The 12,590-nt window shown below is 49.9% G+C and overlaps 4 protein-coding genes across 4 annotated transcripts; 1 reads left to right on the top strand and 3 right to left on the bottom strand.

Annotated features, from left to right (window-relative positions):
• Positions 1-53: 53 nt before the first annotated feature.
• Positions 54-621, bottom strand: ALT_6435 (uncharacterized protein; the record flags this gene model as incomplete). Its single annotated transcript, XM_033562987.2, has 2 exons — positions 54-315; positions 374-621. 2 exons carry the CDS (start codon positions 619-621, stop codon positions 54-56), a joined length of 510 nt encoding a protein of 169 aa, XP_033418878.2.
• A 2,939-nt stretch (positions 622-3,560) lies between these two features.
• On the top strand, positions 3,561-6,027 carry ALT_6434 (uncharacterized protein; the record flags this gene model as incomplete). Its single annotated transcript, XM_033562988.2, has 7 exons — positions 3,561-3,728; positions 3,781-3,893; positions 3,954-4,805; positions 4,858-4,944; positions 5,003-5,301; positions 5,361-5,775; positions 5,847-6,027. The coding sequence occupies 7 exons, from the start codon at positions 3,561-3,563 to the stop codon at positions 6,025-6,027; spliced, it is 2,115 nt and encodes a 704-aa protein (XP_033418879.2).
• A 436-nt stretch (positions 6,028-6,463) lies between these two features.
• On the bottom strand, positions 6,464-9,473 carry ALT_6433 (vacuolar protein sorting protein DigA; the record flags this gene model as incomplete). The annotated part of the gene is made up of 3 exons (XM_033562989.2): positions 6,464-6,545; positions 6,596-9,182; positions 9,257-9,473. 3 exons carry the CDS (start codon positions 9,471-9,473, stop codon positions 6,464-6,466), a joined length of 2,886 nt encoding a protein of 961 aa, XP_033418880.2.
• Positions 9,474-9,938: 465 nt separating this feature from the next.
• On the bottom strand, positions 9,939-12,523 carry ALT_6432 (ubiquitin C-terminal hydrolase family protein; the record flags this gene model as incomplete). The annotated part of the gene is made up of 5 exons (XM_033562990.2): positions 9,939-11,098; positions 11,160-11,817; positions 11,879-12,247; positions 12,303-12,389; positions 12,452-12,523. The coding sequence occupies 5 exons, from the start codon at positions 12,521-12,523 to the stop codon at positions 9,939-9,941; spliced, it is 2,346 nt and encodes a 781-aa protein (XP_033418881.2).
• Between the last annotated feature and the right edge of the window lie 67 nt (positions 12,524-12,590).

Below are 12,590 nucleotides of genomic sequence, written 5' to 3'. Positions count from 1 at the left end.
TATCGACTCAAGTGAATGACAAGCATGATCTATCCTGAGGCATTTCTCGCAGTTCAGCGCGTTTGCTTTTGAAAATGCGCTCGTTCATCTCCTGTTAGATCCCGTAATCCAAGCTCTCTAAGTTCAGCGAAGGTTTCAAGTGCACGCTCGTAATTCTCGTTCGAAGTCCAGCCATCACGCTCCGCAAACCCTCGCAGTTCGTCCCAGAAGTCAGCTTGCTCATTCCAACCTTCTCCCTCTCGATAGTGTGTCTTCAGTTCCTCGTCTGTGACGTTAATCGGACAAGCAACCTTGTTATTCATCTCGTCCCAATGGCTGTGGTTCGTATATTAGTTGGTCGCATTGAATCTAAAGAATAGCTAGGGAGACATACCGCGCAACAGGGATGAGGCACTGCCTGAAGGGTATGATATCGTCATCCCATGTGTTTGTAGAAAATGCTACTGTCTCTTTCCTTGTACGCCCGTGAGGTAAGTCAAAGATCTCGTGGAGGACTGGATTTGTCCTCTTTGTGTTGGTTTCATATGCCCAGAGTACAATGGATATTTCCACTTGAGCTCGAAGCCGAGCTCTCTCGTCTTCATCCACAATATCCTTGTAGTTCCCGGGCAATCCCAACATGATTTCTCCATTGTAAGCTACTAATTTCGGACGTCGAGCTTGGAGGAAGAAAGCGCCAGCCCAGTTATCCTGCCAGTCTATAAGTCCATGACCTTGTTCTCCTCAACAAACAGGTTCGGAGCATGAATATCCCATTGCCAAATGGTAGACCTGTTCAGCTCTTTATTATTCGGCAAAAGATAGTCGGAAACATCCAGAGACTTGTTGTAAGCTCGATATGGGCATCAGCGGAGCTTTGCGAGTAGCCCTCTGCTACCATAAACATGTCATGTTGGCTTTGGAGTCTCTGCAGTCGAATAACGACTAATCCAAGCAATCTCGCCGAGCTATTGCCTTGAGGTAATCTTTGGGGCACTTTCCTGTAAACATGTTTGAGAAAAGATAACATTACTGGGGGAATATCTAGTCTCACAAGGGCCACGATCAATTCCCAAAGATGCCCGTTCTTTGTCCCAGAAGTCGTTATTGGACACTGGTCCTATCAGAAAAAAGCTCTCCACTTCCTTCCTCTACGACTGTGATGCATCACTCGCAATTTCAGCCTTTTCGCAACCCGGAAACGCATCGTCCACGATGTAGAGGCTTCCATAACTAAGCTTCCCCATCAGACTTAAAGAACCAGCATCTGAGTTGACATACCGCGTAAACGATAGAGAAGATAGGAGCTTCTTTTCAATGGCAACAATCTCCTCCACAATTTTCCACTTATCAGCTAGTTTCAGATCATCCCAGATCTCGCCGACTTGCCTCCCAGTAGCCTCCTCATAAGTATATATTCGGATCCCACAGGGTTATCTGCTTTTCCACTCCAAGCGAAGACTTTTGGGGCAGGTGTTCCAATATTCCGAGCCTGCGAAAGGTCGAGGTAAGCTTCTGTGCCTCATTCTCTGTGAAAAGACGACTTACAAACTCCATGGTCGCAACTTCCGACGCAGTTGTCTTGCACGAACGTCCTACGTTAGGATATGGTATACGTGCAATCACTGTCGAGTTATTATCCATCACAATTCGGAAGATCTTGTTGAATCCGCCCTCTGCAATTTTCGTCATAGATACGCAGGCCTTCGCTCCGACGATTCTGGAAGCAGTAGCCTTGAGTTCAGACACATTGAACCGTTTGTATCAATTGTGGAGCTGCATGTCCTCGTCCCACAGCCATCTTCCGCTCGAGTAACCAAAAGATTCCTCGTATTGTAAATCTGAATGTTCTGATATAGTCTGAACGGGACTGAATGGAGGACTAGATGCTGAGTGAGTGAGACGACGAGTGATTAGCAATGGTGTTCGTTTAATATCACCAGTTATGCGACGAATTGGGGTCAAAGTGACGAGATTAGACATGTTTGCTTGTATACTGTCTACAATTTCCCGTACACAGGATGTGATATAGATAATGACATGGTTGAGACGGTGAGCGCCTAATCTAGCCTCCCAGACTGTGTGAGTCCAGAAAGGTAACGTCTTCCTAGCACCTTCCTCGTAGTCCCGAAACCTCCCAGATGGTCACCTGTAAGGAGTGCGAATACTTGAATACAGCTATAAGCAGTATTTATTGTAGGATTGCTGTTAAGAATTGATGTAACTTAATGGCGTGAGGTCATAACAGTTCACGAGAACAGGGGCCAGGGCCGACGGCCCCTTCTCGGAGGTAGTCCTGATACCCACCTCGAAAGATCATCAGCGCATAAGCAGTTCTCCAGATTGACAGTGATAATTATCATACATCATAAAGACCAATAATCGCACATTGTTTCTCTTAAATGAGTGAACTGTCCATCTTTGCTTTTGTTGATTATTGTCATGTCTGCATTTGCATTCAGGACCCCTTCCATTGTGCTGACTACCTTTTAGCAGATTGATCTACAAGGCGCATCCAGGCTGCATCACGGATACTCCCCTTCTGTAGGGAGTACAATCACCAGTAGCCATCCTACATGAGACTTATCCCACTGATGCTCCCACGTTGATCCATCCTTCACCCTCATATGACGAGTCTAGTACTACTCTCCTACTCCCTGAAAGGAATGATGGTATAATCTGGTGTAACATTCCACCAAGTGACGAGAAGCAATAAATGACAATATGAGACCGTTCCTTGGTTTCCATAGCTGGCACTCTACGCAGTGCTGTCCAGGAGGTTCAGTGGCTGTCACACAATAAGCAGCGTATTTGCCGTCAGTAAACGGTTCTCGAGTCAGCTCCACGAATAACCTCTTGCATAGGCACGCAGGAATATGCATATGTCACTATCATCACGATCCATACCAGCAACTGCCAGTGTCCCCTCAACAGCATTCCACCTGATTTCATCTTCGTTTGACAATCTCTCATTCTGGCTCGGCTATGTAATCTGCGCTATCTACGTAAGTATTGTCTCATTGGAAGGTGCCATTGCGACATATCTCGCATGTTACCTATCGACTGATCATTCCGTCTGACATCTTCTATCAAGTATTTTTCAATTGAAACATGGCAGATTTCGCATGTCACTATCATGGAAATTCTCGCCTGCTTGTCAGCGAGTCGATGACTTGGTGATAATCCTTGGGTCTTGATGTCCCAGACGTATATAGTGTATCAACAGCAGCGGCGGATGCTCGTTTCGTTCATCGACGAGAACCCGTTGATGCAATACTGTAGAGACCTTCCACAAAGCTGAAGTACTCTATCTGATATCAGTAATCCAGAGAGATATGGATGAGATGTAGAATTGACCGATGTGATTGGCTCGTCGGCATCGGCCGCACCCACCGCCGAGACGGAGAAAAAAGACTCTTCCGCTTCGGGATGGCGATGGCTGATATCTTATCCCATGGAGAGTATCTAAAAGACATTGTTTATCATCATCAAATAATACGGGCGCCTATCGGATAGATTGTTCAATGATGTATCAGTGATTCTCAGTAAAAAAGGGATCGCCGACTTGCCAACCATGCAATATGAGCAAGCGTCCGTACGAGGAGTCATTGTTCCACGGTGGCTCACCACCAGAGTCTATCGATAACAGTCACAATGGCCTGTTGCCCATCAATGATCTCCTGTCACCAGAACCACCCCAATCTATAAGCGGGTCCGTCAAGAAGCCTAGGAACTTTATCGCCACTGTAGTAAGTCTTTTGCCTTGTAATACCGTCAGGTCCATCGTTGACACGAGTATAGGCATGCGAGACTTGCCGCCTCAAAAAGACCAGGTGCGATGAATCGCGCCCAAAATGTGGACTGTGCAAGTCGCTCGGCCTAGAATGCGTCTACAATGAGCGCAAGTCGTCCAAGTAAGTCCCGAGGGATGACAGCGCCTGGCGGGGGCTTCTTGTCGCTGACATTCTTTCCAGACGAGATCAGTCGCTTAGTCTGATCATGAGCACCCTCCATCGGCTGGAGACAAAGCTCGAGCACATCTCGTCGGCTGTTCGTGATGATATGCAGCCTCTCCATCAACAGATGCTTCATGCCCTTGAGGGCCTGAGAGATGCTGCTACCCCGAGACAGAGTGGCCGCGCCAGTGACAAGCATGCGTCTTTATCAAACTCGCAGTCGCAGCATCTCACCCCCAAAATGGGGGAGCCGGATGACTTTGTGTTTGATGAGCGGCCAAATACGACCGACTCCAATGGCCATGTCTCGATCTCTTTCAGTCAACATGGCGTGATCCTGTGGCCTGGGGCTCGAGAGATCTTGCCCCGGAGACTTCTCGAAGCCCATGAACGACTGGGGAGGAACTATGTGATTGACCTGGAGATGAAGCGATCCCATCTGCCTATGTACACATATCCATATCCTCCGCAGGCCGGAGAGGACTGGCTGGAAGCACTGCCCCTTGCTATGATCAAGGGACTTTCGGACGCCTTCTTCGCTACTTTCAATTTGTTCACGCCGATCATGGACAAGACCTTCTATTTCGCCTTCACTCTTGGTGCAGCGATTGAGAGCGGGTTCGGCTACACCATTGAAACCTGCCTGGTTCTTAATGTGATGGCCTTGGGCTGTCTAGCTGTCTTGAGCCATCAGGAAGGAAACTATCCTCTGCCAGGCACTCGAAGCAGTCGCTTTGAACCGCCGGAGTGGATGGGGGTCATCCACGAAGAGCCGCCAGGCTTACGGTTCTTCAATGAAGCCCGGAGACGGATCGGCTTCCTGATGTGCGACAACGACATTCAGAGCTGTCAATTTTACCTCTTGTCTTCGTAAGAGCTTCCTTTCTTCACGAGATGAGCGCCTGCTGACCTGATATCGAAGCGTATACTACAGCCAGATCCTTCGTCCCATGGATTCCTGGGCCATGATTCACCGCGCTGCTACGTGCTGTTTGTCAATGCTAACCAAGTAAGTCCTTTGACTTTCCTTCCGGCCCTGCAATACTTCCAGCCACTAACAATCGAAGCCACGATGTCAATTTCGACGAGTGGGAAGGAGACATGAAATCACGGGTATACTGGAACACTCTCATGAACGAGACCATCCTTGTACAGGAGTTGCATCTTCCACCCAGTGGCCTTTCACGTCTCGAGGAACTCGTCCCTATTCCTAAATTTATTGGCTTCGAATCCGTCGGCTTCGTGCCAGCTCGCTTCTCTTCCTCTTCGGAAGAAATAGACGAATCCTTCTTCCAGTACCATTTCCTCGCGCAGGTCGCCCACCGTATCATCCTCACCCGCATCCGCCATTCATTATACTTCTACTGTAAGTCTTCGCTCTGACCTGTTCCTCCTGCGCTGCTTAACACCTAACACCGCCCTCAGCTGATTCAGGAACCTTCCCCCTCCCCGCCGTCAACGCCGAACTCCGCCATCAACTCGAGCAATGGCGCATCAACCTCCCTCCCGCCCTGCAATTCTCCGATCCACAGCCCAGCACCCCGATGGACCCCAACCCTTCTCCAGCCCCGGTCTCCCCTCTCCCCATCGATCCCAACCGACCCCTCTCCCCCGCCATAGCAGTCACAGAGGCAATGCTGCGCGGCCGCTACATGATCGCCAATTTCCATATCGGCCGGCCGTACCTGTACAAAGCGTTCCGGATCCCGCAACACGTAACAGACCACGATCTTGAGCAAATGCGCAACGGCCTCCGCCACGCAATGGACTGGCCCCCCGTCGGGGGCATCTTCCGCAAAATGAAGAGCTGCATCCCGATCAAGTTCGCTTTCTGCTCCCAGTAAGTGTACCCTCCTGCCTGCCTTGCCACGAATCTGCGCCGCGCTGCATATACTGACACACCGTCAACAGATTCTTCGGCCAAGTCCTCCTCTTCTACTGTATCTCCCACCACCCCGATCCGCGCCTCCGCAAGACCCTCCCCTTCGGCTGGGAACGGTGGACCGACGAAATGCTGCGGTTCCTGGAGGACTGCGCCCCGTTTAGTCCCGCCGTGGCGAAGGATCTGGAACTCTTGCAATTGTTACGATGAGTACTATTGTATGCATATCCATGTATATGGCTTCTGTCACGATTGATGCTTTTGAGGGGGGAATCGCCTGTTCTGAACTTGTCTCGTCTTCCTTCGCTTTGTTTGAGATATCCTAACGCTTGTATGATAGTTTTGCTCTTGACTAATTGGACCTTGATGGTCGTTCTTGGCTATGAGTGTGACAGATATATTCTTTGTCTCGCAAACGGCGAGCATGTAATAAGCTACGTAATGCATCATCTTCAATCCATTTGAGAATTATAGGTACACTGTCTCAAATACAGATGAATCCTTCCCTTAACTATACATCATGCTGAACGCTCAATCCAAGAGTATGCAACCAAAGGGGAATCAATCGGCATGCGCTGAGGAAGAAAATACAAGAACAGAAAACGACAGGTCAGAGGCCTCGAATCTCACGGAGTCTGTAGGATAATCACAAAGCCCATTCATCGATGTCAGCATCAGTGATGAACGGCTTGTCAATTTGCTTGATCGCATGGTCACCGCAGAGAATACTATAGACGAATTAGTCGTTTTTTGTTGCATTTGGTGAAAAGAAACTTACCACGCCTCAGCAACCAGCCCGTCTAACTCCTTCACGATCTCCTCCCTTCGAGAAGATGATATATCGGCCTTATTCAGCTGCGCCTGCAGATCACGAATGTACTTCTTCTTCCCGCCTGCGCCTTCGAGGACTTCCTTGCCCAAACAGTCGCTGTGGAATGCATGTTGGCACGGAAAGACAAAGAACTGGCGGCTGAGCAGCGGTAACGAGCAAGTCCAGCATTTCTCCCCGGGCTCCACAATAGCATAACGCATATCCAACGCCGCAATCTGCGATCGGATCTGTCGCGCAGTCTGAGCCGAATTGTCCATCTCCTGGCGCAGTGCATCAATGTGCCGCGAGTAGTCCTCCAACGCACTGCAAATCTCGTCTTTGAAATCGTCAATGACGACGAAATCCGGAAAGAAAGGAATCAGATCCTCAATGCGCAACAGCTCGCATCGGCGCAGAAACTCGATGGCATCTTTGATCCCGGTGCCTGGCTGCCGGATCTTCTTCTCCGCTACAAGCAACCACAGTTTCTTGCGAAGCTTGTCATTTCCTTCCGGTCTGTCCGCAACGATCGCGGCTAGTTCAATATCTTCATGCTGCAGAGCCAGCTCAACGGCCTGAAGATACTGCCCCATTGCACTGTATATATGGATGCATGATTGAACGCGTTCATGTTGAATGCACAACCGCAGCGCAAAGTCGGCATCGTAGGGAGGGGGCGAAGACGGCTGAGATTGAAGGTAAGTGAGAAGGCCCGCTTCCGAAGCTGAAGGGCTCGAGGCGTGGATTGAGATCAGTGTGTTATGTACTGCAGCCGATGGCTTGGGGTGATTGACAACGATAAAATTGAGGTATCGCACGGCCTGGTTCTGACTGAGAGGAACGTTCACAGTCTTATTATAATTGAGAAGCGCAGGGATAAGTCTCTCCGGCTCCAGGTTTGTCTGCCGCATCAGGATATCCACTAACCCGGTCGCGGCATGGGTCATCAGCACGCTGCTATACTTGTAGAAGACATCGGGATCCGTCTGTTTTTGTAGGACATTGAGTGCTTCTGGCCACTTTTCTCGTTGTATCCAATACGACAGGACGTAATTGTAGTCATTAGTCGCCGTCGCAAAAAAGAGCAGTTCCTCTTCTCGGCCATGGCTACTGATAATGTCGTACGCAGTCTTCTTGTCCAAGTCGGCCTTGTACTTGTTCACAAACTCCTGGAACTCGACCCGAACATTGCTCAGCTCATCTTTGATATCCTCCGTGCTGGCTCCCTCCGCTAGCTCAGCCTTGGTAGCTATGTTATCGTCAAGAGCGTTCAACTTCGACATGAAAACCTCTACCAGCCAGCTCGCAACCATAATCCTTTGCATAGTAGATGACTTCTTGTATGTCGATAATTGGGTAAGGAGATATTTCCGCAACGCATCATGCTCGTTACGGTTGATCAGGGTCAGACAGACCTCCTCAAACCCCTTGCTACTTTTACCCCAAACCTTGGCCGCTTCTAGGTAACGGCCCTTGCTGGCTAGAAAGTCGCCAGAAGCAGTAGCCACAGCGTCCTTCTGCGCGCTACCGCGGGCATATTCAAGTGCCTGGTCAAACATCTGCTTCTGCAGGAAGACTTTCCACACATCCCGGTCCTCGTCCTCGGCAACAATTTCGAAGATTTCCTGGCTGGTAAACAGCCAATAGGTGTGCTGCATAGAGTCTGTCAGGAGCCCTAAGGCACCCTGTCCAGGCTCGAGCACTGCTTGCTCATAGATGATTTCATCGCTCATGCGGTTGACGGCAACGATTTTCCCTTCGACAAGGGCTAGAATGTGCCACTGTGACAGTGTCATAGCGGTGATAGGATCTTGGATTAGCTTCTTGCCTCCACGAGCTGACTCCGTCGCGGGGAACATCGAACGCGGCAGCATCCTGGCACCTTTAAAGGGCCCTTCCGCTTTTCCTGAAGCGTATGGCAATTGACCATGGTAGATGCCTTGCGAACTGAGCCAGGCGAACTCTTTCTCGGCGTAACTATCCGCATTATGCCCATCAACCGTGGTGGCGGAGATCACCAGCGACGACGGCGCGGCGCCAGATGGTTTCTGAATCTCGTGCACCACTGGTGCCTCCCGTTGAAAGAGGTCGGCATATATACCTTGGCTCCCTTGCCTCCCTGCCCGCCCCTGGAAATATAGTAGCTTGCCATGTGTCGCGATCAGCACTCGTCTCTGCTCGGGCGTCGTAGGCACCAGTTCCGTCCAAATTCCAGACACAGGTGACCCCTCCGAAACTTTGTAGATTGAGTGGGCGTACTTTTCCTCGCGCCGATAGAACTCCGTGGACGGCTCGATGTAGGTCTCCCAAATCTGACCATCTGTAGCGCCCAGGAGGATCTCCCTTGTCGAAGCCGTTGGTAGTGACGGGTTCCAGGCAACACTCTCGATCGAAACGCCCTTTAAACGCGACAGCGACTTGGGATGCCTAGACTGAGTATGAAGGTAGTAGTTCTCGCCAAGGGTCGTAGTAATGATCAAATGTGATGCAGAGGGGTCAAGAAACATTCGACGAATCACTCCGATTTCCGAGGATTTCTTTGGAAGGTCAATATCTAGTTCAAAACGCCTTAGCATTGCCACGAGAATAGCGGGACGGAGCGCATGAGCTTGAGAGGGGACCAGTTACCGTCAATGTCTTCGGGAGTATCTAGATCTATACGGAGGATGCGATTCGTCGACAAGGCCAGAATGAGGACATTGTTAGCAACTTGTGCGGCGACGAAGTCCGCAGCTAATGGGAACTGCAGCTGAACACGTCGGACATCAAACATGGAGAGTGAGGCATCCGGAGCTTCGGCCAAGTTGCTGGGAGCAACATAACCGCTGGATGCATTCAGCGCCATGATGCGCCGTTTATGAAGACAGAAGGAAAACTTTTTAAATCATAGCGAGGCTTCGATGAGCCTGGCAGGTAAGAAGGAGCACCGGTTAATTGTTGTCGATCCTTGATCATCTAGTTATGAATGAATGATCACCCAGATGGGGGGAGCTTGACGAAGGCGGAGTGCCATATGCCCCAGGCAGAAACTTATCTATGCTTTAGGGCTCTCTCTGTACAAGGAAAGTCCATGAACTACATTTATTTTAGGGGAGTCTTTAGTTTCGAGTAATACTTAGTGAATCTCACTCTTCACCTATCTCGATTAGTGTAACATGTACTCTATGGACATACAGGAAGATAAAACGAAACAGCGAATGCGCTCTCGCTAAGGCAGGCATCGTAACTCATGGCTGGGTATCAAGTGCCTTTCCCTCTAGGCTTCCAAGCAAAATAGTAGCAATGAGTAGATGCGATGAATGAAAAAGTGTCACATAACTATGCACTCCCGTTCCAGCTTTCTTCCAAATCTTTCTCGCGACCGATCCTTCGCTTTGCCTTTAGAACGCTCGCGATCCTTGGAGCGTCTGGGACTCTTTTCTTTGCTCTCCCTACTGATCCCCGCGGACATCTCTCCAGTTTGACCGGCCATGTCATTGTCCACAGCAAAATCGTCGACGTCGTCTTCCGCAGAGCCGTCACTCGTGAACTTTTCTTTGCTGCGGCGTGACGTGAAGCGAGAGAATGTTGCACTAATTCTGTTTTCGCTAGTTTGACTCCCGGCACGACTGGTAGGTTTACTTCTGGCTGATCTGGACTCGCGCCTGGAGTACGGAAAGGCATTTCTGTCTTCCAAGTCCTTTGGCATGATCCGTGGCGACTTTGAAGAGACAGGATGCACTTGAAGATTATTGGTTGAATCGCTGTGATACGAAAAGGCTGCGCTTTGTTGCCTTCCATTCACATCCGTCAGTCCAATTGCAGGGTCCTCTGGCGTGGTAATTTCGACACTTGGCCGGCCAGAGACATATCCCGACGGAAGTTCAAAGTCAGTATTGTCTGTCGACAATGTCTGGAGCTTCCGCACAATCCCCGCGGCGTCTAGCTCACCGATATCTTCCGATGTATCGGAGGAAGGAACTTTGGTGGCCAGATTTGCTTCTGCGGCATCCTCATTGATGGGCAGTATCTGATAGAACAGGAGATATGGAGACTCGAGTTTCAGCGCTTGCTCAATGTCGACGAGGGTAACGCGTTCCTCTGCCAGGTCATCGAAGCGCATCCAGTATCTAGGAGCGTCTGAGGCAGGCTCCGATCCGTGAGAGCTGGCAGGAAGTGCGCCAGCACTAGTGCCTCTGACGATAGCAATGTAATGCCCTGAGTCAACCGAGTTACCTCGATGGCAAACCAACGCTTGTAAAGACAGCTTGAAGTTTCCATAAATGGGGCCGTCTGCGTCCATATTGTCGTCTTGAATGAAGTGGGGAAGCCCAATTTCCGTGGGTATATCGACGTATGTGCTCAGTCTGATAGCTCTCCCATTCGGAAGCATGGAATAACGTTTTAAGCACATGCCTAGTATTGGTCTCTTCGACGAAAAATGCGCCGCGACCTGGGCATCGCTCGTTGGGGTGTTATCCGTGTACCAAGCTATGGGAGTTGGAATCAGAATCCCTTCTTTTCCCTCAAGCTGGGGATCGAATGCACCTACGTATCAGACTGAAGAATTGCCACGCGGGCATCATAACTTCCTTCCTATAGGATCCTCTTCCGGAGTGACTCTTCATGGTAGAGCCACCGTCAGCGTTTGCTCCGTCTTCTGAGTCAGGTACGAATCGTTCTTGGACGATGCTGGTCCGCCGAATGTGGGCGCCTCGAGGCGTGCTTGAGCCACTTACTTCTGATTGGGTTATTATGGGCGTTAATGACGCTGAGTCGTCGGATCGCAGTGGAGTCAACTGTGTTGGAGAAGTCGCAGGAGACGGGGTGACCTCAATAGTCTCGATATGTGATGTAAAGCCTTTGGATGTGGAATCGAAAGATCTGGTTGAGCCGACAGTATTGCGTCGCTCAAGGTGGCGTTTGACCTCAATCCTATTGTTAAAATACGATTCCAAACAGTCCTCCAGTGTCACTGTCTTCCCATCAACAGGCTCAGGAATCGCGACCTCCAGCAATCTCTCATTGACAAATTTGTGGTCGCTGCTCACATCCTCCTTTCCAGTGTGATAGATATCCATCTTCAGCGTGAGTAGAGGCAGCTCTAACTTTTCTGTGATGAACGTGAAGGCTTCTGAAGTATCTTGCTGGCGAAGCTGAGCTGCATCTTCCCAGCCACATTCAGCGAGTGCATCCTGCAAATGCTTGGTCTTTTGCCCAATTATATCAGTAATTCCCATTTAACAAAAGGCAACTGAGGTGGAAACGTACAATGTCTGTTGTTATGAGCTTTCCTGAGCGCAGCATGTTGACCCAGAGTCTTAGCAATATTGAGAGCTTGCGACGAGGTTCGTCGTTAAACGACTTGTATAGGATCGCTTCGAAGCAATCTAGACGAGCAAACATCGCGAACAGCAATGCGTCCAGGTAGCAGGTAACACCCTGACGGTTGACTGCTCCAAGAAGCTTTGTACTCGGAGTGTACGCTCTGATTATACCCTCAATCGAATCCTCCAAGATGAGAAGCAGATCAAACGCTTTCTCTATATCTCCCTGAGCGGACTGAAGCGCATACTCAAAGTGCTCTTCCTTCAAGCCAGTATAGCCAAGTTGTGCGATGCGGCGCCCCAGTATCTTCAGCTATGGAGTTGTGAATATCTCACACAGGGCATAGCCAGGGCAACTTCCTCCTTACCTTTTTCTGCTCTTCTTGGTCTGGCTCTGGCCCGCGATCGGATGCGAAAAATCCACTGAAAAGAGGACGGGATAGTATCGTCGAGGCCTTGAAAGATAAGCGCATTAGCATTCATGGATCCTGGTGAAAGCTGCGCCCTCATACCGTACCTCATCCTTATTCTGCTTTGCATTCCTGTTATTTCGCTCGCGCCGGGTAAGGAATCGATGAATGCCACTCATATCTTAAGACTTAGGGTGAATGTCACTAAGCGCATTCAAAGGGAGGCAATAAGCGTCTTCAAGTGAT

Source organism: Aspergillus lentulus (genome assembly GCF_001445615.1).
Source record: "Aspergillus lentulus DNA, contig: Alt12, strain: IFM 54703, whole genome shotgun sequence".
NCBI lineage: Eukaryota > Fungi > Ascomycota > Eurotiomycetes > Eurotiales > Aspergillaceae > Aspergillus > Aspergillus lentulus.
Note: the sequence above shows the minus strand (reverse complement) of the source record. Positions and strands in the feature narration are given on the sequence as shown.